Source organism: Equus quagga, chromosome 5 (genome assembly GCF_021613505.1).
Source record: "Equus quagga isolate Etosha38 chromosome 5, UCLA_HA_Equagga_1.0, whole genome shotgun sequence".
NCBI classification, from domain to species: Eukaryota; Metazoa; Chordata; class Mammalia; order Perissodactyla; family Equidae; genus Equus; species Equus quagga.
The window spans coordinates 93,170,286-93,197,457 of record NC_060271.1 but is presented as its reverse complement, the minus strand read 5'-3'; the positions used below and the strand labels follow the sequence as shown (position 1 = coordinate 93,197,457).

General features: G+C 36.9%; 1 protein-coding gene across 5 annotated transcripts in view; it reads right to left on the bottom strand.

Annotated features, from left to right (window-relative positions):
* The window catches only part of CLHC1 (clathrin heavy chain linker domain containing 1), a 62,441-nt gene extending 35,513 nt beyond the window's left edge, over positions 1–26,928 (bottom strand). For 2 of the 5 annotated variants that reach the window (XM_046660217.1, XM_046660218.1), the window contains exons 1-8: positions 26,847–26,928; positions 21,238–21,496; positions 10,852–11,039; positions 7,672–7,805; positions 5,849–6,050; positions 5,622–5,734; positions 5,174–5,258; positions 3,651–3,757 (exon numbers count right to left, since the gene is read on the bottom strand). In XM_046660217.1, coding sequence (XP_046516173.1) covers positions 3,651–3,757; positions 5,174–5,258; positions 5,622–5,734; positions 5,849–6,050; positions 7,672–7,805; positions 10,852–11,039; positions 21,238–21,414 — 1,006 coding nt within the window. In that variant the 5' untranslated portion in view covers positions 21,415–21,496; positions 26,847–26,928. Of the gene's footprint in view, positions 1–3,650; positions 3,758–5,173; positions 5,259–5,621; positions 5,735–5,848; positions 6,051–7,671; positions 7,806–10,851; positions 11,040–13,071; positions 13,779–21,237; positions 21,497–26,846 lie in introns of those variants that run through there. The other 3 variants (XM_046660219.1, XM_046660221.1, XM_046660220.1) reach the window with 3 other exon arrangements.
* Positions 26,929–27,172: the final 244 nt, after the last annotated feature.

Genomic DNA, 27,172 nt, shown 5'->3' with positions numbered 1-27,172 from the left:
TGAATGACTGATACATACTACAGCATGAATGAACCTCAAGAACATTATGCTAAGTGAAAGAAGTCAGCCACAAAAGACGACTTGCTGTATGATCCTATTTATAAGAAAGGTCCAGAATAAGCACATCTATATAGACAGCAAGTAGATTAGTAGTTACCTAGGATTTGGAGGGGGAACAAGGAGTAGAGAATGAGGAGTTAATGGATACAAGGTTTATTTTTGGAAAGATGAAAATGTTCTAAAATTAAATTATGGTAATGGTTACAAAACTGTAAGTATAGTAAAATTATTAAATTTTGTGTTTTCCCTAGGAAAGAAATACATTATATTAATAGGCTAAAGGACAAAAACCACATGGTCATCTTAATAAATGTAGAAAAAGTATTTGACAAATCTAACATCCAATCCTCATAAAAATTCTCACCAACCATAAATAGAATGGAATTTTGTCAACCTCATAAAAGGCATCTATGAAAAATCTACAGCTAATATCATACATGATGAAAGACTAAATGCTTTATCTCTAAGATCAAGAACAAGGCCAGGATATCTGCTCTCACCACTCTATTTAAGACTGTAATGGAAGATCTAGCCAGTGCAATAAGGAAAGAAAAACAAAAGGTATCCATATTGGAAAGGGAGAAGAACTCTCTATTAGCAGATGACATGATCACCTGTGTAGAAAATTCTAAGAAATCCACAATAAAAGTACTAGAACTCATCAACAAGTTTAAAGAGGTCACAGGACCAATATACAAAATTCAATGGTATTTCTATATACTAGCAACAAACAATTTCAGAAATTGAAACAAAAATTATAATAGCATAAAAAGTATAAAATATGTAGAGACAAATCTAACAAAAGACATATAAGACCTAAGCATCAATCAAAACTCACTTAATTCTCTGTGCTTCTGTGTCCCTTATGAAACTATAAATGCTTTGTGGTAGAAACCTCTTTGGTTACCACAATCTTCAGGCTTTGGCTTACTTTTGTAAATGCCAATTTAAACCTCTGACTTATAAAAGTTACCAATTCAACACCCAAAATGCACACTATCAGCATTCATGACGTAAGAATACTTTTGTAGTATAACATGATCTGATAATCATTCAGTTATTAAACTGCAAATAATTGTTGGGAAGGTTTCTTAACTTCAAGTCAACTAAGTAAAAATTATAAAATTATGCTCTGGGGGCCAACTCCATGGTCAAGTTGTTAAGTTCGCATGTTCCACTTTAGCGGACCAGGGTTTCACCAATTTGGATCCTGGGCACGGACCTAGCACTGCTCATCAGGCCATGCTGAGGCGGCATCCCATATGGCAGAACTGGAAGAACCTAGAACTAGAATATACAGCTATGTACTGGGGTGCTTTGGGAGGAAGAAGAAAAAAAAGATTGGCAACAGATGTTAGCTCAGGGCCAATCTTAAAAAAAAAATTATATTCTGTGTTACCATCCACTAGGATAGAATCCTGAAAATTGTGCATGCAAAAATATGAGATGGGCCATTTGCACACAATTCACAGTCATGTAATCTCTATAAATATACAAGTTCATATGCACTATGTGTATGGCGACAGATTTTCTGTGTTCAGACAGAGCAAAAGAACTTTTTGTTCAAATTGTTGAATTTAAAGGGTTTTATTGGGAGAAATTTATGAAAAATAGGCTGTATATACCTGACATCAAAAATTTCCACTTAGAATGAAAATAATTAGAAAAATTAATCTGTATATTTATAAGCTCCATTGAGTTTACCTCTCCTTTATTTATACCTCTGCATTTCCTTCCTGAGTCTCTCATCTTTTTAAAGTGTAGGTTAGTTTTAAAATAAGAGAACATTTTATGATTCTAAGCAAAACTCAGTAAGTAGCACCAGTCTAATATTGGTGAATTTCTCAGCATAAGATTCACATACCTAGAAAATTAATAAAAGTTTGCTATTTTCCAATTTCACTGGTAATTATGCCTATTTAAGCCTTAATTACAAGCTTTGATTTTTACTGAAACTTGCAATCCATACTTTGAGCAGACCAAGTCAAGGGGAGAAGAGAAAGAAACTCAGGAATATACTAATATCGCTTTTAACTTACACTGATTTCACGGCACATCCAAAGAAAGAGTTCCTGGGTATTTGTAAGATGTCTAAAAATTTTTGAGTAAAATGTTAAATTTTTTCAATGTCAAAAGAAAAAAAAGACGTGAATACTGAAAACTACAAAACCTTGGTGAAAGAAATTTTAGAAGACATAAATAAGTGAAGAGATACACTACGTTTATGGGTTCATTGGATCAGAAGATTCAACATTGTTCAGTGTCTATTCTCCCCAAAATGATCTATATATTCAATGCAATCCCTTGCAAGCTTTTTTGTAGAGATTTACAAGCTGATCCTAAAAATTTTAACAGAAATATGAAAGACCTAGAATAGCCAAACAGAATTTGATAAAGAACAGAGTTTGAAGACTATCTGATTTCCAGACATTATAGAGCTACAGTAATTAAGATTGTGTAGTACTGGCATCAAGATAAACAAATAGATCAATGAAATAGAATAAACCTACATACCTATGGACAACTGATCTTCAATAAAGATACAAAGGCAATTCAGAGGAGAAAGTCTTTCTAATGAGTTATCCTGGAATAACTGAATAGCTATAGGCAAAAAAATAAACTTTGCTCCCTACCTTGCACCATATATAAAAATTAACTCAAAGTGGATCATAGACCTAAATGTAAATCTGAAACTAAAATCCTTAGGAAAAAACAATAGGAGAAAAATCTCTGCAGATTAGGCACAGATTTCTTAGGTATGACATTAAAATCACAATCCATAAGAGAAAAAAATTTATAAATTGGATTTCAACAAAATTTTAAACTTTTACTTTAAGAAAGATACTGTTAAGAGAATGAAAAAGTAAGCCACAGACTGAGAGAAAACATTTGCAAATCATATGTCTGAAAAGGATTTGTACTCACATAATGGAATACTACTCAGGAGTAAAAAAAAATGAACTATTGATAGATGCAACACATAAATGAATTTCAAAATAATTATGCTGAGTGCAAGAAGTTAGTCAAAAAAGAATACCTACTATATGATTCCATTTATATAAAATTCTAGAAAATGAAAACTAATCTGTGGTGACTGAAAGCAGACTAGTGGTTGCCTCAGGAGAGTGGGGAAGCTGCGGGAGGGAGAGGAGGGTGGTTGGGGAGCAGTGAGAGAGAGGGATTATTGAGGGGAATGGGGGAACTTTTGGGTGATACATATGTCAAAACTTATCAAATTGTGTGCTTTAAATATGTACAATTTCTTGTATGGATGTCAACTTACCACAATAAAGCTGTTTGTAAAAGGAAGTACAGCAAATTTGATAAAATATTAACATTTATGAAACTTTGATTGTCTATATATGGCTATTAGGTGTTTCTCCATACTTTTCTTATATTTGAAATATTTCATAATTTAATTTAGAAACCTAATCAAACCTCTTAATGTTACAGCTCAGGAAACTGAGTAAATGGTAGAGATAGGCCTGGACCCTAGATCTTTAGCTTCCTAGTTCAATAGTCTTTCCATTCTATCAGGGAAAAAAAGTATAATTTGTACACATATGTGAGGTTCAGAGAAAAATGCTTACCCTTAAATTTATTCATTGTCCCAGTGTTTTGAAGAATTCTTCTAGGACTGTTTGCAGCAAAACCAGCTGCCTTTTCATATTCACCAAGTGAGATTAATTCATTGAACCTACAGTCATTGCATTTCATTACACATTATAATAGTACACAAAAAAAAACAAAAGAAAACTGATTAGAAATGTCTAATACAGACTAAACATAGTGGCATAGTAATATAGAAAAGCAATTCTAATAAACTATATCTAGATTCATTCACTCTGTAAGATGTTATTTTACTTCTTTCCCTAACATTCTGTCATATTTTGTAGCCTCAGAATGAAATGCTCACCTGCCAGCTGACTTTGAACCTGATCCTGTACTTTATTCTTATAGTACTTATAGTAAGCCATAAAAAATGGAAAAAAAAGGACCTGAAGTGCATTTACAACAAGATCAGATTTTTTGCCCTCATACCATCTGCAGATGAAAAGGGTTATCAGGGAAAGAAGGGCAATACATTTAGAGGCTCAGCCTAGGGGAAATAGTAATTGAACACAAAGGCTGCCAAGCTGGAGATTAAAAGGTATCCTTGGTATTTCAGAAGCTATGTTGCTCTGTCAGGCATAAGAGTCCCAATTAAACATGAAACTAACACAAGAAGAAAAGACAAGAGTTCAGATAACTTAAGCCTCTACACCTCTTCCTAAGGCCAAATGTCTTCAAATCAGGCCTTACCTCATAATTAATAAAACTATGGCAAACGAGATTTACCTAGTGTTGCAAATAAATGTGGGACCCCGGAGGAGAAAAACACCAAAGAAATATTAAGCAAAATACATGAAACTTATAACCTCAACAAGGATTTGTCTCTCATATCTACAGCTGGTAGGCTTAGAGAAGAACACAGTCTAAGGAAATAACACAGTCTTTGGTGCCCCCTAAAATGATCTGTACCCCTTCTTTGTACCATGTCAACAAGCAAATCAACGGTTGAAAACTGTTTAACATATAAGACTACAATTATTAGATATGTTCATTATATATTGGCCTCATAGCCTATGAATTAACCTTTTAAAGAATAAAGTCTTAGATCTCTTTAAGCCTCTATTATACACTATATATAATAAGTTAACACGTATTAGGGAGAAATATGCCTTCTTAATATGTCATAGGATGGAAACAATGAGAAAAAAAGACTGAATTGGCTAAGGTAATCTGATTCAAGAAGACATTCTTATAAATACTTTCTAACATCAGGTTGATGGTTAGGGAATACAAGAAAAATATAAATACAAACTTAAATCAATACTACAATCTACCTGTATCCTCTGGAAAATCTCCTAGACTCCCAACCCGGTATTTTTTCCACCAAGAATCTATTTTTAAAAATTCTAGTTTATTTTCTAATTTTTCTACTAGGGTAGAATTTTAAAGATACAAAAGCTAGAGACTATAGCTCATCAAGATGCTAAATAAATGCTAAACAAATATTAAATAAATGCTAAAACATTTTAAGAAGGAAAATCAAAGCTTTTAAAATATTTGCCTTTCAATGTAGTAAAGCAAAATTTCAGCTTCTTTTGCCTTGCCTGGATCATCTTCAAGTAGTTCCTCAACAATGCCTTGATCACCTGTAAATATTGAAAGCACCACCAGATGATATTTAAGGTTATCAACAGAAAATAATAAACATACATATGTTTAATACCAACAGCTTAATGTTATGCTTTCTACCACCACCAACCCCTTTCTACACTGAGTGGCTCCCTGTCCCTTTCTTCCTTATTTGCAGGTATTCTCTCTGGCTCACCAAGTCTACTCTTTACAATTATCTGTCAGCTATTGAAGGAAGAAGCCCATAGGGTAACAGGGATCTAACAGAAGTAAGCACATTTTTGTTTTCTTCAAACACAGCCTAGGAAAATCCCATTCTAGCTCTGGGAAAAAAAAAATAATGTTTTCTATTATTTGTGTTAATTAAAAAATATAGATACCATGTATATCTTTAGTTTTCTGAATTTGCTCCACAAAGTCTTGAAATGAGCTGCTCTTATCAGATTTTACCCATGAAGTAAGTGCATATGAAACAGTCTGCAGTCTTTGATGACTACAAAGATAAAAAAAATCAACAATTCACTGAACCTAAAATCAAATAGTGGAATATTAGAATAAACACAAACAAAAGCTTCAAACTTGAAAGATATAAAATCAACTTTCATACCGAAACTGTAATTCTTTGTTCATATTTTCAGCTAAATCTCGCCGTTTTAATATCTCAGTCATTTCATTGTCTAACTCCACCTTCCTCTGAGCTGGTACATATTTTTTTGACATAACTTGTTTAATTTCTGTATATTTATCTTCAAGATGTTTCCGATATTTCGTGAGGGCATCTAAATTGACAGATTCTTGGAGAGTCATGCCTATGTGAAAAAGGGAACAAATCAAACAAGTCAAGCCATGTGCGGGACTCTTGTGCTCAAACAGCAAGTCTTAGCAAAATAGGTCAGATAGTCAACCATGTTAAGAAATAAGAAATAAATGGCAGCATGAACTTGTAGCTTACTGAACATTAACATACAATCTTAAATGGCTAGCAGTTTTAAACATATCATCCATGAAGACTGATTGTCCAAACCTTAGGATCTTAAGAAAAACCATTTTTAATGACCTCATCACCACATCTTGCAAACCACTAAATATCACTGCTACACTATAACACCAAGGGCTTCTGCCTAACAATTCAGGATTGCTGTCCAATGATTTCTCCTTAACTAAATCTTCCATTAATCTACTATGGCTAACCCCAGGGTAATCTGTTTATTCTCTCCAATGCAAAGCTTATAAATGCCTGCCAAATCTTCAGTCCTCTCTCCGTCTGTCTTCTCGATTCATTATACATAACACAGACACACACACACTTCAAATGACTTCCCTTCTCATTCAGGCCAGTTGTTGCCTTTAAAGGCATACCTCAAAATTCTCTTTCAGAAACCACCCTGGATCAATCCTACTTGATTTTAATCATTCTTTTACCCTGAATCCTCTCAGCATTTAGTCAATTTATCAGTTATTCTGTACTTATTCATATGTATCCTATTTGTAATTTGCCAGTCATAATTTTATATCTGAAAGTGAATCTAGTCCCTGCTTCCACCAAACACAGGATGACCATTCAACTTCACTTGAAATCCTCTGGTATGGAGTAGCTCATTATCTCAAGACATAGCTTCTTCCACCGAAACCAAACCTGACTTCCTAAAATTTCCACCTATTGATTCTGCCTCTGGGTAAACGGTAGTTGAAATCCTCAAAAGTTTTAAATACAGTTATCTATTCTCAAATTCTTTCTTTTCCCCAGAATGAATATTTACAGCAGGCAAATTTTCGCAAATTTGCAATTCCTCCATCCACTCATTCATCATACAAACTTCTCAACATCCTGGATGCATCCCAGGATATACTCCAGTTCCTTAAAATGTGGCTTAGCTAAGGATGAGGAACCAGTGAATGCTGACATCCATATAAATGAACAATATTCACCAGAACTTAATACTCTATGTATAGTTTTTCCATATATTATACCATGGGTTCTTCAAGCTTTAGAGTACATCAGAATAACCTGGAGAACTTGTTAAAACATTGACTATTGGGCATCATCACCACTCCTACCCCAACTCCCACCCCTGGAGTTTCTGACACAGTAAGTCTGCTGTGAGACCAAAGAATCTGCATTTTTAACAGGCTCCTAGATAATGCTGATGTTGATGCAGGACCACACTTTAAGAGCCACTGCATCATACTTTATATAATCCAGCCAGACTGAAACTCTTTTCATCTTTTACGGTTGTTTAAGTTTTCTCATTCCCTTGCACCTACCTAGAGTCCTGGCTAAAGCTGTTTGTAAAGTATGGCTAAAGTCCTAGTACACTTGTGTGTATAGTGCACACTATATACACATAGCAGCACATATATATTAACTTGTGTAATAGGTAATAACTGGAAACAGAATTTCTCTTAAACATTTTAAACAAAATACAGTACCTGGAATAGGTTTTGAAGGATCTTTGGAGAAAGTACAATATTTTACTTCGTTCATGTCATACTCTGCCCTAAGTTGTTTCATTTTGTCTATTTGCAATTGAATCTTTGAGGAATTATTTTCAATAACCCTCATTCTGAAAGACAGAAAGGCTTTCTTATGTTTCTTTCAACTAATTTGATTATTTAATCATAAGACAAAATCATAAAACAGGTTAAATCATTACTTTATTTTGGCTGATTATAATTTTGAACTATTACGGACTTAGGTGGAAGTTTACAAAACAATGCCCAGAAAAAGTTAACTAACCTCACAGTAAGGAATACTTTTCTTTCAGAGTATCAATAAAATCTTACACTGACCATGACTCGTAACATTATTGGAAATTTTTAAGTGTTAAACATAAAAATATGGCCACAAACTACTATGCCTATTCTCTTTAATTACTTTTGCAATTTAAAAACTACTTTTGTAAGTAAATGTATTAGTTTCCTGTGGCTGCTATAACAAATTACCACAAACTCTGTGGCTTAAAACAACTGAAACTTATTCTCTCAGAGTTCTAGAGGCTGGAAGTCTAAAAGCAGTATCACTGGGCCAAAATCAAAGCGTTGTCAGGGCCGTGCTTCCTGCAGAAGCTCTAGGAAAGAATTCGTTCCTTGCCTCTTCAAGCTTCTGGGGGCCGCGGGCCTTGTGGCTGAATCACATCTATCTCTGCTTCGATGGTCACATTGTCTTCTCCCCTTCTGCTCTGTCAACAGCTCCTTCTGCCTCTCTTATAAGGACACTTGTGATTGTACTTAGGGCCCATTTGAATAATCCAGGACAACCTCCCTATCTCAAGATCCTTACTGTAATCACATCTGCAAAGACCCTTTTTCCAAATAAGGTAATATTTCCAGGTTCAGGATTAGAACTTGATATCTTTGGAGGCCCATTATTCAGCCTACTATAGTAACTGTTCTTTGGTGAGGAAGATTTGCTCTGAGCTAACATCTTCCTCTTTTTTCTTTTTCTTTTTTTTTTTTGCTTGAGGAAGATTAGCCCTGAGCTAACATCTGTGCTAATCTTCCTCTATTTTGTATGTGGTTTACCACCACAAAATGGCTTGACAAGCAGTCCATGCCTGGGATCCAAACCCGTGAACCCAGGCCACTGAAACAGAGCATGCAAACTTAACCACTATGACGTGGGGCTGGCCCCTTATAGTAATTTTGATCCTAGAGCTAGAGAAATGATAGCACTTCTCTGGGATAAAACTGCATTCATCCAGAAATGGGGATCTTAAAGACCAAGAAGTAGATATAAACTTCTTTTAAGCATTATTTGAAGTTTACTTCCTAAATAATCACTGATATGTTGGCCCATGGAGGAAATAACTGATTAAAATAAATTTAGATACATTTTCTAAATGAGATTTAGAAAATCTCATGGGTCTTTTGGCAAATTAAAAACAAGCTTGTCAGCAGATAACTGCTGCCTGTGTCTGATTCTTATGTAAAGTTCTTGGAAACTACAGACAGCTCAGAGTAAAAGTTTGCAGTATTTATGAAAGAGGGACTGTGGAAATAAAATATCCTCTGGCTTTCATCTAAATAAACTTATGCCTGTGGAAGAAAGGCATGTTAAAAGTAAATAGACTTTCAAAAGAAAGCAGGGACTCAAACAGATGCTTGTACATGAATGTTCACAGTGGTATTATTCACAATAGCCAAGGGTAGAAACAACCCAAGCATCCAACAATAGATAAGTAGATAAACAAAATATGGTATATATGTACAATGAAATATTATTCTGCCATAAAAAGGAATGAAGTTCCAATACATCCATGCTACAACATGGATGAGAAGGTATCTAATTGTTGTTCCTTTCTATACCTACTTTTATGATCTCTTTATCTTTGACAATTTTACTACAATGAATCTAATTGAGTGTTTCTTCTTATTTACAATGCTTGGGATTCTTTGGGCTTCTTGAATCTGTGAATTGGTATCTTTCACCAGTTCTGGAAAATTCTCAGCCATTATCTCTTCAAATATTGTCTCTGTTCCATACGCTCTTCTCTTTTAGAGTTGTGATTAGACATAATAATATGACTTTCTCACTTTATCCTCCATGTTTTTTTTAATAATAGCTTTACTGAGCTTTATTCACTCTTGAAAAGTGTACAATTCATTGAATTTCAATATCTTCAAAGGGTTGCGCAACCACTACCACTTCTAATTCCTGAACATTTCATCACTCCAAAAATAAGCCTCATACATGTTAGCAGTCTGCTGAGCAGAGGCACTTTTCTATGCAGTCTCCACGTGGGGCAGTTTACCTCTGGTTCACTTTACAAGGGTTTAGGCCTTTATTGTCCCAGCATTATAAGGGGAGGATTTCCTGGTAGACTATACCCCTTGGGCAGATCCTGGGCTCTGTCTTGTGCCCCTGTGCCACAGTAACAACTTAAGCTTACTGTCATTAGTTTTAACACATGCTCTCAGGGCAAAGAAGCTTTATGCTCCTCTTGACTTTTGTCTTCTGTTACAATTTTGCCCTGATAATCTCTTACTATCTTGTCAGCTTCCTGTTGCTTTTGGAAAGATTTTTTAAAAAAATATTTTATGCAGCATTTTTCCCCAATAGGAAGATCTATCCCAAGATCTAGCCAGCCATACTACCAGAAATGTAGGTCAAACTTTACATAATGTTCCAAGTTGATTTGAAATTATCTATAAAAATAATTTACCCATCATTTATTAAATGGAACACTGAAAATATGAGACCATTCAACAAAAGTGAGCATTTAATCCTGTCTCAGTAGGTTACTTACCTTTGTGCCTCACAATATTAAGTGCTCCAATTCAGACAGTAATCATGAAATTGTACTATCAAATCTTCCATGGAAGAAATTACCTAGAGTAATTATCTGTATCCCCCATTTTATGATAATACAATGTACCTCCAATTATCCTAAGAGATATTATAAATTTCTCAAGCAAAATTAATATTTTTTACTTGAAATAAATAAAAAGTATAGTAATTTCAAGTTGGTAGAAAGGGTAGCATAGAAACATGGCTTTAAAATAAAATCGAAATTCAAAAAGACTGAGAACTACTGGTTATAGTTACATCTGGCGAGTTAATATAACCAGGTAACAATGATCATCTTTTGGGCTATTTACTGACATACTTACTTTGCTTCAAGTTGAATTGTTCTTTTCCTGTGATAGATCAATGCCGTGGGCTCTGCTGCCAAAACTTTAAGTTTTCCATGAAGACAAAATGCAGTTCTTTGGCTTTTCTTTATTGTTTCAATAAAGGCATCATATTCTTTTTTGATTGAAGTAAGAATGGATTTGTATGCAGTGACATACTCTATTACCTGAAATATGATTTTTCTGCCTATGGCACTGAATTTTTTTCTAGAAGACTATGGATCAAAGCCTTGCAAATAGCATTACAGATTTTTTTAAAAATGAAACATGATAAACAATTACAAGTCTAAAATTTTACAAATTTGAGCTTCCTTTTAGTAAGCTTTAATACTTTAACACTTTAATACCCAAATATGACTGGGTATTAAAGACAATATTTACCGAATATGTACTCTTTGTGAATCATTACAATACTGTGAGCTTAAACATGACAGAGAAAAAAAGACCATATTTTTGCTCTACTTACTATGAACACATACATTATATGATGACAGTTAAACCCAATACCAGGTCTAATTATCCCAATTCTGGATCTTTTAAATATAATTACATATCATCCCTTACAACCTCCAAGTCTAGTCTCTTACTGCAGTCAGACCTTAAAATCCTGGACTCCTTTCACCTCCCTGTTTTTCTAACCTATCAGTGCCTACTTGCTGATCAATACTCTCAATTCCCAATTGCATTTCTTAGTCCCAGGATGTCAAGCTCAACTGTAGAAAACCCTCATCACTATACATTCATGGTTTCCAATGGTATTTAAGTATAGAATATCTCGGGAAGGATAATGGAAGAAAATAGAAAGAGCGGGTGCCTGCAGAGAAGGAAGAGGAAAGTAGGGTCTGAGATGTGAAGGATCTGACTTTTCATTGTATACTCTTCTTTATTGGTTCTTTTTTTTCCTTCTTTCCTTCTTCCCTCTTGCTTCCTTCGTTAATCTTGTGTATGCATTACCCATGCAAAGATAAATAATTAAGGAACATTTTAAATACGTTAAAAAACAAGAAAGTTCTAATTTATGGTTTCAAAATTCTGCTCACGAGGATTTCAGAAAGGATCAACATATATAGGGAATAGATGTGATCAGTCCATAATTTTCTCTGAAAGCTATAATTATGCTTTCCATTCCTACTACATCCCTAGTCTCTGGTATCCCCCACTGGTTTTCTGTTAGCTAGACAATATCTAGAAAATATTATCCAGGAAGAAATCTGGTCTACCAGGAAATGGTGTAAGAAGATTATTGATCAATGGCAACTAGCAGGAGAGGATATTTGAGTGGGAGATACCAGTTGTCTTTTTGACATGACCATGCTACCAAGTTATCCAAATCAGGAGGACTGACACCCAGAAACCTTCAATAAAACAGAACCCATTATGGGGCTGGCCCCGTGGCTGAGTGGTTAAGTTTGCCCACTCCGCTGCAGGCATCCCAGTGTTTCGTTGGTTCGAATCCTGGGCGCGGACATGGCACTGCTCATCAAACCACACTGAGGCAGCATCCCACATACCACAACTAGAAGAACCCACAATGAGAAATATACAACTATGTACTGGGGGGCTTTGGGGAGAAAAAGGAAAAAATAAAATCTTAAAAAAAAAAAAAAAGAAAAACAGAACCCATTAATCTATGGTCTTCCAAATGGAACACCCCATTGTTTCTCGCCATCTTCCACTCCACATGCCTCTGTGATGTGCTACAGCAACCTAAGACAACTCAGATACATTAATGGATAGAAAATAAGACTTGAAAGTGACACCATGATCAGCTCCCATCTCTGTTTGCTAGAAGAAACAGATTTCAGAAGAACACTCATGGGAACCTTTAAGAATGCATAGAATATGCATTAAAGTAAAGGAGGCAAACTGGTATGCCACAGGTAAAATACAGTTTTGCTTGACTCACAAAATATTTTTAAATTTAGGAAATTCCACCCAAAAACCATATTTCCAGCTTCTCTCGAAAAAGCTGAAAAAATCTACCAACATGGAACTGCCATTCCTTAATGACAATAATCAGTTGGAGCTTTAGATTGGATTGCTTCTTCATCCAATCTACAGTCTCCATGATTTCTCATTCTTTTATAGCCAGCCCACTTAACTCTTTTATATGACCTTCCTGACCTCTGCAGGCATTCAACTTTGAGACTCCTATAAAAAGACTTCCATTAAACCCAAGAAAACTAGAGCTACACTTACCAGGTACAGGTGTCTGAGGGAGAAGAGGAATCAATCCATTCCACCTTAGCTCCTATATGTGGATCTACATTATTTGTACAACATGCTACCAGGAACACAAAAGACCAGCCACTTTCCAGAGTCCAGTGGCCTCCATAATTCACCTATTTATATAGAAACTCACTCTTCCTAGCTTTGGTCTTCTTCACTTACTAACTCCTTGGCACTCTCTACAATCTACTCTCAACTCTTGGTGTATGAGTTTCAGGTCCTCCTTGCTTTGATTCAGGTGTGGTTCTCCAGGTCAAATCCTCTATTTTTTATTTTAAACAGAATTTGGTAACTGTTCTCTGGTTCCAAGTACTCAGAGACACAAGTTGCTACTTTCATCTTCCGCCCAACTAGATCCTTCCAAGAGGGAAGGAAGATTAGAGAAGGCAGTCATTAATCATTTACTAACAGTCAAGTGTACTGGAGTGACAAGAAAATGGAAAGGCAGATTATCTTATTGAGAAGCTGGAAGAAAAGTTTCTCTAAGTACCAAATGATTTCTATTTCAGATCCCCTCTCAGTCTTGAAGAATAGGATTCTTTACAATGTACAAATGTACAATTTATAATAGTACAATATACAAATAGTCCAAATGGAAATCTTGAGGGGTAAGGAGAAAAGGACCATAGATGCAGACATTATTTTTATTTAACCATATGTCTTTTCTCTAAGATTTAAATTTACCAACACCATTTCTAAAATGACTTCACTATAATGATACTAATTTAAAGAAGAAAGCTCTTCGTGTAAGAAAACTCCTGACAAGTGTTAACATTTGAACATGCAAAAATAAGCATGTCACAGTTACGATAACTTTCCTTTGCTGATTTCACACAGTCTCAGCATGATTTTTGACACTTATGAAACCTATTCAAAACACTACCTTTAAACATTCATCTAATACATTCCTTAATGAGTAAAATACACCAAAAGCGATATCACTGATCATAGCAACATATAAAATGAAGCTAACCTGCCAATATACCAATTCTAAAAGATAGATTTTCCAGATGACTTAAAAGGAAGAAAAGCCTCTGTTTCTCTATTTTATACTCTTAGCGATATGTATCAATTTTCTTAACTCCACTGGTAGGTATATATCACTACTTTGCGCTCACTTTTCCTTAGAGTGAGGCACTATGTTTTTATTTAGAGGAGAAATAAGACTCATAGTATGTAACGTTTAAAAGTTAAACAAAAGACTGTGTTCCTGTTTTGCCTGAGGCTGTTTTACTGAGACCAATAGTTTACAGAAGTCTTAAGGTAAGTAATTATTTCTTATAGGTAAGGAGGAAAAGATGCTGATTTCACTTATTTTACTGTCAAGGCATCTTCCAAGAGGGGTAAAAAAAAGCTAGGTAAAAACATCAGCATCCAAAGCCTGAAATAATTGGGTGCTCCCATGCCTGGGGGCAGCCCCACTCAGCTGCAATACTGAGAGAACTGACAACAGCCTTGCAGGTCAGAGGCCTAGAGCAATTACAAGCCCCTAAACCTAGCAACCAGCCATGCTGGCACCTACTCACTTAACAGAAAAACTGCAACAGGAATGGGCTATTAGACCTTGCAGCCAACTGCACTGGGGCTCCACAAACCCAATAAAGTGACTGAAGGGTCCACAGCAGCCACACGCAGCTGAGAATTGCAACCAGCCTGCCAAGGGGACAGCCTAACCTTCCTGTGCACCTGCAGCAAGAGCAACCCTGCCACAACAGAAGGACACAAATAGCCCACACAGGGGTCACTCCTAGAACATCTGGAACTGGTGACAAGAGGGAAACACACTGCTGGGCCTCATAGGTATCTCTTATATAAGTCCACCTCTCCAAGATCAGGAGACATGGCTGACCCACCTAATACATACATATAAGCACAAAGAAAGAGGCAAAATGAGGAGGCAAAGGAATATGTTCCAAGTAGTAGATCAGGACAAAACCCCAGAAAAAGAACTAAATGAAACAGAAATAAACAATCTGACAAAGAGTTCAAACAAAAAGTCATAAGGATGCTCACTGATTTTGGGAGAAGAATGGATGAACTCAGTGAGAATGTCAACAAAGAATTGGAAAATATAAAAAAGAATGAATCAGAAATGAGTCAACAAAGAATTGGAAAATATAAAAAAGAATGAATCAGAAATGAAGAATACAATACTGGAAATGAAAAATTCACAAGAGGGACTCAATAGCACAGTAGAGGATACAGAAGAATGGATCAGCGAGTTGGATGAAAGATTAGATGACATCACCCAAGCTGAACAGACAAAAGAGAAAAGAATTTAAAAAAACAAGAACAGTCTAAGGGAACTCTGAGACAACATCAAGCACATTAACATCCATATTACAGGTGTCCCAGAAGGAGAAGAGAGAGACAACGGGGTAGAGGAGCTATTTGAAGAAATAATAGCTGAAAACCTTCCTAACCTAAGGAAAGAAAGAGACATCCAGGTACAGGAAGCACAGAGAGCACCAAACAAGATAAACCCAAAGAGGCCCACACCAAGACACATTATAATTAAAATATCCAAAATTAAAGATAAAGAGAGAATCCTAAAAGCTGCAAAAGAAAGGAAACAAGTGACATCAAAGGAAGCCCCATAAAGCTATCAGCTGACTTCTCAGCAGAAATCTTACAGGCTAGAAGGGAGTGGCATGATATATTTAAGGTGCTGAAAGGAAAACATCTACAGCCAAGAATATTCTACCCGGCAAGGTTATCATTCAGAAAGGAAGGAGAGATAAAGAGTTTCCCAGACAAGCAAAATTTAAAGGAGTTTAACACCAAGAAACTAGTTTTACAAGAATTGCTAAAGGGACTTATTTAAGTGGGAAAGAGAAGACCACAAACAGGAATAAGAAAATTATCAAAAAAAAAAAAAAGGCAATAAAATCACCAGTAAAGGAAAAAATACAGTAAAGGTAGCAGATCAACCACCTATGAAGATAATATGAAGGTCAAAAGACAAACATACTAAAATTATCTGTTTCAATAAGAGGGTAATGGATACACACACAAAAAAAATGAGGTTAGATATGAAATCAAAAACATAAAATCTGAGAAGAGGGGAGTAAAAGAGTAGAGCTTTTAGAAAGAGGTCAAACTTAAGAGACCATCAACTCAATATAGATTGCTACATATGTAGGTTATTATATACAAACCTCATGGTAATCACAAACCAGAAACCTATCACAAAATCACAAATAATTAAGAGAAAGGAACCCAAACATAATACTAAAGAAAGCTATCAAACCACAAGGGAAGACAGCAAGAGAAGAAGAAAGGAACAGAGAAGAACTACTAAAACACCCAGAAAAAAAGTAACAAAATGGCAATAAAAACATATTTATCAATAGCTACTTTAAATGTCAATGGACTAAATGCTCCAATCAAAAGGCATAGGGTGGCCAATTGGATAAAAAAACAAGACCCATATATATGCTGCATACAAGAGACACACTTCAGACCTAAAGACACTCACAAACTGAAAGTGAAGGGATGGAAAAAAAATACTCCATGCAAATGGCAATGAAAAGAAAGCTGGGGTAGCAATATGTATATCAGACAAAATAGACTTTAAAACAAAAACTGTAACAAGGGACAAAGAAAGGCATTACATAATAATAAAGGAAACAATCCAACAAGAGGATAAAACATTTGTAAACATCTATGGACCCAGCATAGGGGCAGCCAAATATAAAAAGCAATTATTAACAGACATAAAAGGAGAAATGGAGAGTAACACAATAATAGTAGGGGACTTGAACATTCCATTTACACCACTGGATAGATCATCCAAACAGAAGATCAATAAGGAAACACTGTCCTTAAAAGACACATCAGACCAGACAGGCTTACTAGACATATACAGAACATCGCATCCAAAAACCACAGAATACACTTTCTTTTCAAATGCACATGGAACATTCTCCTGGATTGACCACATATTAGGCTACAAAACAAGTCTCAATAAATTTAAGAAGACTGAAATAATACCTACCATCTTTTCTGACCACAAAAGTATGAAACTAGAAATCAACTACAGGAAGAAAATGAGAAATGCCATAAATATGCGGAGATTAAACAAAATACTACTGAACAATGATTGGGTCAATGAAGAAATCAAGGGAGAAATCAAAAAATACCTGGAGACAAATGAAAATGAAAATACAACATGCCCAAATCTACAGGATACGGCAAAAGTGGTTCTAAGAGGGAAGTTTATGGCAATACAGGCCTACCTCAACAAACAAGAAAAATCCCAAACAATCTTAACAGTGCACCTAAAGGAACAGGAAAAAGAAGACAAACAAAGCCCAAAATCAGTAGAATGAAGGAAATAATAAAAACCAGAGCAGAAATAAATGAAAGAGACTAAAAAAAAATAGAAAAAAAATCAATGAAACCAAGAGCTGGTTCTTTGAAAAGATAAACAAAATTGACAAACTTTTAGCTAGACTCACCGAGAAAAAAAGAGAGAAAGCTCAAATAAATAAAATCAGGAATGAAGGAGAAATGACAATGGACACTCAGAAATAGGAAAGATTATAAGAGAGTACTACAAAAAACCATACACCAACAAAGTGGATAATCTAGAAGAAATGGTTAAATTCTTAGAATCATACAACCTTCCAAAACTGAATCAAGAAGAAATGGAGAATTTGAATAGACCAATCACCAGTAAGGAGATTGAAACAGTAATCAAAAACCTCCCAAAAAATGAAAGTCCAGAACCAGAGGTCTCCTCTGGTGAATTCTACCAAACATTCAAAGAAGACTTAATACCTAAAATTACAGGCCAATATCACTGACGAACATTGATGCAAAAATCCTCAACAAAATACTAGCAAATCGAATATAACAATACATTAAAAAGATCATACATCATGACCAAGTGGGATGCAGGGATGGTTCATTAAAAAGATCATACACCACGATCAGGGATGCAGGGATGGTTCAACATCTGCAAGTCAATCAACGTGATACACAACATTAACAAAATGAAGAAGAAAAATAACATGATCATTTCAATAGATGCAGAGAAAGCATTTGACAAGATACAGCATCCATTTACGATAAAAACTCTGGATAAAATGGCTACAGAAGGAAAGTACGTCAACATAATAAATACCATGTATGACAAACCTACAGCTAATATTATTCTCAGTGGAGAAAAACTGAAAGCTTATCCCTCTAAGAATCAGAACAAGACAAGGAGGCCCACTTTCACCACTCTTGTTTAACACAGTATCGGAAGTTTTAGCCAGAGAAATTGGGCAAGAAAAAGAAATAAAAGGGATCCAAATTGGAAAGGAAGACGTGAAACTGTCACTTTGCAGATGACATGATTTTATATATAGAAAACTCTAAAGAATACACCAAAAAACTTTTAGAAATAATAAATGAATACAGTAAATTTGAAGGATACAAAATCAACATACAAAAATCAGTTTGTTTCTATACACTAACAACAAAGTAGCAGAAAGAGAAATTAAGAATACAATCCCGGGGCCGGCCTGGTGGCACAGTGGTTAAGTGCGCATGTTCCACTTTGGCAGCCTGGGGTTCGCTGGTTCGGATCCCAGGTGTGGACATGACACCGCTTGGCACACCATGCTGTGGCAGGCGTCCCACATATAAAGTAGAGGAAGATGGGCATGGATGTTAGCTCAGGGCCAGTCTTCCACAGCAAAAAGAGGAGGATTGGCAGCAATTAGCTCAGAGCTAATCTTCCTCAAAAAAAAGAAAAAAAAAGAATACAAGCCCATTTACAATTGCAACAAAAAGGATAAAATACCTAGGAATAAACTTAACCAAAGAGAGAAAGATCTGCACACTGAAAACTATACAACACTGTTGAAAGAAATTGAAGAAGACATAAAGAAATGGAAAGATATTTCATGTTCTTAGACTGAAGAATTAACATAGTTAAAATATCCATACTTCCTAAAGCGATCTACAGATTCAACACATCCTATCACAGTTCCAACAACATTTTTCACAGAAATAGAACAAAAAATCCTAAAATTTATATGGAACAACAAAAGACACCGAATGGCCAAAGGAATCCTGAGAAAAAAAGAAAAAGCTGGAGGTCTCACACTCCCTGATTTCAAAATATACTACAAGGCTATAGTAACCAAAACAGCATGGTACTGGCAGAAAAACAGACACACAGATCAATGGAACAGAACTGAGAGCCCAGGAATAAACCCACACATGTATGACAGCTAATTTTTGACAAGGGAGCCAAGACCGTACAATGAAGAAAGTTTCTTCAATAAATGGTGTTGGGAAAACTGGACAGCCACATGCAAAAGAATCAAAGTAGACCATTATCTCACACCATGCACAAAAATTAACTCAAAATGGATTAAAGACTTGAATGTAAGACCTGAAACCATGAAACTTCTAGAAGAAAACATAGGCAGTACGCTCTTCAACATCAGTCTTAGCAGCATATTTTCAAGTACCATGTCTGACCAGGCAAGGGAAACAATAGAAAAAATAAAACAAATGGGACTACATCAAACTAAAATGTTTCTGCACAGCAAAGGAAACCATCAACTAAACAAAAAGACAACCTAACAATTGGGAGAAGATATTTGCAAACTATATATCTGATAAGGGATTAATATCCAAAATATACAAAGAACTCATACATCTCAACAACAAAAAAACTAACAACCCAATTTAAAAATGGGCAAATGATAAGAGTAGACATTTCTCCAAAGATATACAGACAGACAACAGGCACTTGAAAAGATGTTCAAGATCATTAACTACCAGAGAAATGCAAATCAAAACTACAATGAGATACCACTCACTCCCATCAGAATAGTTATAATTAACAAGACAGGAAACACCAAGTGTTGGAGAGGCTGTGGAGAGAAGGGAACTCTCATACACTGCTGGTGGGAGAGCAAACTGGTGGAGCCACTATGGAAAATGGTATGGAGATTCCTCAAAAAATTAAGACTAGAACTACCATATGATCTAGCTATTTGACTGCTGGGTATTTATCCAAAGAACATGAAAACACGAATGTATAAAGATACATGCACCCCTATGTTCATTGCAGCATTATTCACAATAGCAAAGACTTAGAAGCAATCTAGGTGCCCATCAAGGGACGAACGGATAAAGAAGATGTGGTATATATACATAATGGAATACTACTCAGCCATAAGAAACAATGAAACACGGCCATTTGTGACAACATGGATGGACCTTGGGGGTATTATGCTAAGTGAAATAAGTCAGCGGGAGAAAGTCAAATACCGTATGATCTCACTCATAAGAAGAAGATAAAAACGATGACAAGCAACACATAGACAAAGAGATTGGATTGGTGGTTACCAAAGGGGAAGTAGGGAGGGGGAACGGTGAAAAGGGTGATTAGGCACATGTGTGTGGGGATGGATCATAATTACTCTTTGGTTAGTGAACATGATGTAATCTACACAGAAATCAAAATATAATGATGTACATAAGAAATTTATATAATGTTATAAACCAATGCTACTGCAATAAAGAAAAATTAGCATCGGTGGGCAAACTGCAATTGTTTATAAGGAAAAACAGGTATTTCTAAAGCCTTGAAAACTAAAATCAAATATTACATAAAGCCATAGCATTTTCTAATCTGATCTCCATGTTTCCAATGTTTAGTTCAGTCAAACCCCTTGTTTAGCGAGCCTATCTAGACCTCTAATCTACAAGGGGTTTCCATTTAATATGCTAGATCAAATCTAAACCAAGACTTTAATAATACCACAAACAAACCCAAAACAACAAAGAGCTACCAGGTTCTTCCTTGCTGCCCAATTCCTAACAAATCAAGTAATGCTTTCAGATGGAAGGTCAGAATGATGTTAGAGGGCACAGCTAGATTGTTGCTCAACTGACAGTCTGCACTTAGGCTAAAACAATTGAAACACTCATTAACTGTCTAGTAATATAAATCTGGCACTGCATTTTCCCCATTCATCGCTTTCCAAGAAATGGACAAACTTCTCAAAATTGACAAACAGAATGTAGTCAAACAAGCAGTGGTGTCACTAAGGCAGGAATATTAGTTGTCAAGATAGACGATTTCTACCACATGAAAACCCCATGGTCTTATGAGCATTACGATACCTTATCAAAAACGTTTCGGTATATGATGTAATATTCATCAGCAGGTCCCTCCTCATTACAGCCCACTCTTTCAGTTTCTGTAATTATATATCTTTGCATACTTTCCAAAAATTCCTTGTCACTTCTACTAATGATAGGAGGGAGAACTGCATGTTTGTTTATTTCTTGGACTGACATATGTCACACACCACACGCTTGTTCACCAGAGAAAACTTAAGTCTTGGCTTGCTTTTGCAACAAAGCCGAAACTTTGATAAACCTGAAAGAAAAAAAGACCGTCAATTAATCTAAAGCTTAAAATAAATGAAGTCAAATATTGATCTAAAAAAATCTGTTTGTTTCAGAAAAAAATGTCCCATGGACATCTGAGATAAATATTTCAACCTATGAATTAAAAGGTCTAATCTAGTCTACTGTCATGTGCCATATCTCTGGGATAGAAATACCAAACATCAGTCAACAAAGAACTCTTTTCTTACTAACAAAGCATATGTATCATATGCTTGGATAGTTTCCTGTGTTTAACTCAACACTTTCTAACAGAACATTTGGCATTTTGTTTCCTGTGGGAAAACTAGTTTGGAAGCCTCCTGATGACAAAAACAAGGTCAAATACATCTCTACCCAAGTGCCTACCTGGCCCAGTCACAGTCGTCCAGCACACAATAGCTAAAAATAATTTATGAATTTATTTTTATGATAAAATTTATTATAATTCTTATTTTTAATATAAATGCACTAACCGAAAAGTAGGAAGCCAGATCTTCTGCTAAACTCCATCCATCAATGATGTCAAAGACAACAAACAGTACCTTTCTAAGTACAGTTTTCAAGCAGCTACATTCCACTGCTCTTTTAGTAAAGAATCATTATCCAACTAGAGTTGGATACGGAAGTTGGTTCCTGAGACCTATTCACATTAACATCAAACAGAACCCATGACATGCTTAAAAATGTCTGGCAAGGCAAAACATTTTAACTCCCCACCGGCTCCCATCACAGAGGTATATAACAATGGTATAAAATTTGGAACATATGGGGCTGGCCCAGCGGCACAGTGGTAAAGTTCACATGTTCCGCTTCTCGGCAGCCCGGGGTTCGCTGGTTCGGATCCTGGGTGCAGACATGGCACCGCTTGGCACGCCATGCTGTAGTAGGCATCCCACATATAAAGTAGAGGAAGATGGGCGCGGATGTTAGCTCAGGGCCAGGCTTCCTCAGCAAAAAAGAGGAGGACTGGCAGTAGTTAGCTCAGGGCTAATCTTCCTCCAAAAAAAAAAAAAATTGGAACATATAAACCAAAGAAAATTCATGAAAAAACAAAAATCATCCAGAATCCCATCACCTAAAGATAATGACTATTTAGTATTTTGGTGTATTTCCTTCTAATTTTTATAATTACAAAAATTAAGATCACACTCTATATTCAGTTTTGTATCCTAATTTTTTTCACTTGATATTAAAAGCACTTTTCCATGTTGTTAAATAGTTTTCAAAAACATGACTTCTAATGATTGCATGGTATTGCGTGGTAAGATACATGGTAATTTACTTAATCATTCCCCCAATGTTGGATATTTTCACTATTATAAATAATGTTGTGATGAATAAATGTCTAAACCAATTTTACCATGTTTTGGCTACATAATTGATAGCTGGTTATCTGAAATAACATATATGGCCTACAAATACTGCCCATAAGCCATATATAGGAGGAGGGAGACACTAAAATAATTTCAAAGTTTAAATCTAGTAGTGAAGACAGATTATAAATAAATAATGTAATTTCAGATAGTAAAAGACAAAGTCAAAGGAGGAAGGAATGAGTGTGATCAACCAGGAGTGTGTGGTCACATCTGAGCACCTGTGGCTTCCTATTACCCTTAGGATAAAATCCGAGTTCCTTTATTTGGCCTATAATGCCCTATATGAGCCAGGGATTCTTTTTCTCTGACCATATCTCATCTTTTCATGGCCCCATCATCCTCATAACCCTCATCCCCACTCCCATGAACGTGCTCACTTACCTGAGGGTCTTGAATAATTCTCCCCATCCCTGTATACCCTCCCACTATCTTCACTGCCTCCCTCCCCCAGAAGACATACAGGTACTACTCCTCTTATTCACTTGGCTCTTATTTACTTTTCCGATGTCAGCCCATACTGCTCCAGGAAAGCTGCCCTGGATTTCCTTAAACTTGATCAAGTTTAAGGGACTACCACGTTCTCCCATGGTACTGTGCTCTTCCTTTATCATGGTATTCTCACTCAGCCACACTGTATTATAGACTTTCTATTTATATCCTCTGTCTCTCCCAGTAGGCTGTAAATTTGACAAGATCAGGAACCAAAATGTTCTCATTCCCCATTATACTTCCCCACCCAAATGTGTTCCAGTGCATACTACAGTTTCTAGTAGAGTACATATTCAAAAAAATATTTGCTTAATAATCGATAACCACTTAGTAATAATCTGGTCTGCTCAGAAGACATGACTTGTGGTGCCCTCAAACCAGAACACAGTGGCTGGCCCATGGCCGAGTGGTTAAGTTCGCGCGCTCCGCTGCAGGCGGCCCAGTGTTTCGTTGGTTCGAATCCTGGGTGCGGACATGGCACTGCTCATCAGACCACGCTGAGGCAGTGTCCCACATGCCACAACTAGAAGGACCCACAACGAAGAATATACAACTATGTACCGGGGGCTTTGGGGAGAAAAAGGAAAAAAATAAAGTCTTAAAAAAAAGTTAAAAATAATTAAAATCTTAAAAGAAAAAAACCAGAAGACAGCTAAAGTGATTGTTCCTGAGCATCTACAAAATGCCACTTAGTCACATAAACCAACTCAGATTACCTTTCACTCATTCATTCATATTAGACACTTAGGGTTACAAGGGTTCCAAGTCTGTTGAGTCTAGTTAAATGAGCCATTGCTACAAAGCAGAGAAGGCAGTTTGACAGAGGTGGGCACAACGGGCTACAAAAGCCCAGGGGGGCATCTCACTAGGCTGTGGGAGAGGGCAGGGAAAACATCTAATGGAAAACCATCCAGGGTAATGCTTAAGCTGTGCATTTATTTATTCAATATTTTGGGGGCATCTACCATGCATCTGCCACTATTTTAGACACTAGAGACATAGCATTGAATAAAACAAAATCCCTAACCTCCCAGAGGTTACATTCAAGTAGAGCGACAGACAACACACAAGTAAAAATATAGTATGACAGATGGAAGTAAGTTGCATGGGGAAAAATAAAACAAGGAATAGGGGATAGAAAGTAAGGAAGGTGAGAGGGTGCTATTTTATATAAGGCATTAAGTCAGCAAACAGGAAAGCCCTCACTGATAAGGTGACATTTCAGGAATCTAAAAAATGTAGGTCGTGTAGATTCCCGGGGAGAAGAGTGACTGAAGCAGAGAAAGCAAGTCCAAAGGCTTCAAGGCAGGACAGCATGTCTGAGGAATAGCAAGAAGGCCAGTGGGGCCAGAAGAGAATGAGAGAGAAAAAAGGTATAAGGTCAGAGACGTGGTTGCCGGATCATGCCTTGAAGTCATGATCATTACGAGCCTATGAAGAAGCTTTGAGCAGGTTAGAAAAACGTGCCCCTTTCTCTGGGCAGACTTGGAAATTAACAGCAATAAGCTGGATGGTGGCCTCCAGTCACTCCTGTGCTGGAGCAACAGCCTTGCTTATAGGGACTTAGGCTCAACTCTGAGTGAGATGGGAAGCCATTAGGTGAGGGCTGTGGGGAGAAGAGTGACAGCTGACTTATGTTTTCAAAGAATTACTCTTGCTGCTGTGTGAAGATAAGGGTCAAAGCCGGAAGAACTGTTAGGAGGCTACTGTAATAATCCGGGCAAAAGATAACAGTGGCTGGAATCAGGGTGTTAACAATAGAGGCAGTGAGAAGTGTTCTGCATATATACCGGAAATAAAGCCAAAAAGATTTGCTGAGGGATTAGATGTGGGTATGAGAAAGCAGTCAAGGATGACCATAAAGTTTTTGGCCATAGCAATTGGAAAGATGGGATTGCCATTTATGGAGATGGGAAGAGCAATTTCAGGAGATCAGGAGTTTGGGGCTCGCCTATTAGAGATGCTGATTAGACAGCCAGATACTCGAAGATGGAGTTCAGGTGAGTGGTCTGAGTGAGAGAGAAGTTTGTAAGTCATCTGCATATAAATGGTGTTTAAACGTTATGAGAAAGAAGGAAAATAATCCAGGAAATGTAAACAAAGCAGAGGTCCAAGGACTGGGCCTTTGGGGCACTCCAAATTTCTATGTCTAGTAAATCAAGAGGAAGCAGCAAAAGAGCCTGGAATAGTGTCCAGGAAGGTAGGAGAAGCAAGAGGGGTATCCTGGAAGTCAGGTGAAGAAAGTGTTTCAGAGAGTGAAGGAGTGACCAACTGTGTTAAATGCTGCTGACAGACCAAATACAATTAAATGATCATTGAATTTAGCAACTTAGAGGTGATTAGTGACCACAAGAGCTATTCCACTGGAATGGTAGTGACAAATGCCTGACAGGAGTAGGTTCAGTCAATGGAAGGGGAAGAATTGGAGCCAAGGGTTATAGACAAATCTTTCAAGTTTTGTTGTAAAGGTGGAGACTAGTTAGCAGAATATGGGATGAAGAGTGTTCCAGGAAGAAGAAATGGATTCTTCAGAAGTGCCAAAGCATGAGAGAGCATAAGTCAGGAATTTCAGTTAGCTCAATGTTATTAAAGTGTAAAGTGAATAATGGGTTTGGCAGATTAGGCTGTAAAGGAGGCAGAGGCTGAATACTATACTAAGAAATTCGGATTTTATCCTCAAGGTGAAGTAGAATAATAACAATCATTTTTACTTTTTTGAATATCTTGGAGGCAAAAATGAAGGTGGGTTAGAAAAGGAGAAAGACTGCAGACAGGTTAGAAGTTAGATACTGAACCCTTCCAGAAGAAAAGTAAGGAGGGCCTGAATGTGGGGACGCGGATGCAGAGGGGAGGGCACAGAGAGAGAAATAGAGGAGACATTAGGAGGGTACGTTAGACAGGATGCCGCGGTTTGCGCAGTGGAGAAAGGCCAGGGGAAGGGCGTAACTCGCTTCTCCTTGGCCCACCTTGCCAGAGCATCCTACACAGTACCCCAAAAACTTCATCTTAGGACCTTCACCACCACTCCCAACGTCCAAACTTGGAAATTCTACAACTAAATAACCATTTCGCAGGTTTCTTTCCCCTATGGCTTCATTTTAAAATTTGAAAATTCCTGAGATTTTCAACATATTAAACGGTTTCACACTCAAGACTGACACACAAGGCCCAGACCTTCCTTAGACTAGTAGAGTCTTGGGGGTTGAAGGCGGGAGGGGCTAGAGGGCGAGGAAAGGATGAGCCCGAGGTTTTGAGTTGGCCCGGAGCTGACCGCAGGAATTCCCTTCCATCGCAGGCCGAGGGAGCGTCCGGTGGTAGATCGTTGATCCTCCGCCCCTCCCCGCCTGTCAGTGGGCGAACGATACTTTCGTTCCCCTACCCTTCTCCAGGCTCTTAACTTTCCCTCCTAGTCATTTCCGACCCGTTTCCATTTTTCCCGAAACCATTGCTCGCCTCACCTTCCTCCCTCCTCACCTTAATCCCTTCCTCCAAACACCGACTCCGGTGTTTTAAGATAGTAACTAGGGGAACCTAGGGGTGTGGAACTGCATCTTGGGATAAGTAGTCCTAGCTAAAAGAAAGCAGCGGAAAACTACAATTCCCAGAAGTCACTTCCATTTCCTCCCTTTTCCTCAATGAGGGCCCCTCTCCGCCCCCCATCCCACCTTTTAAAGACCCTCTTAGCTACGTCGACTGAATGGGAAAAGCCTTTTAAAGACACTTTTAAGTTATTTAAATATACTATTTCGAGAGCGTTCTGACGGTTAAAGTGAGAAATAAGCCAAAGCTAGGAGGAGGAG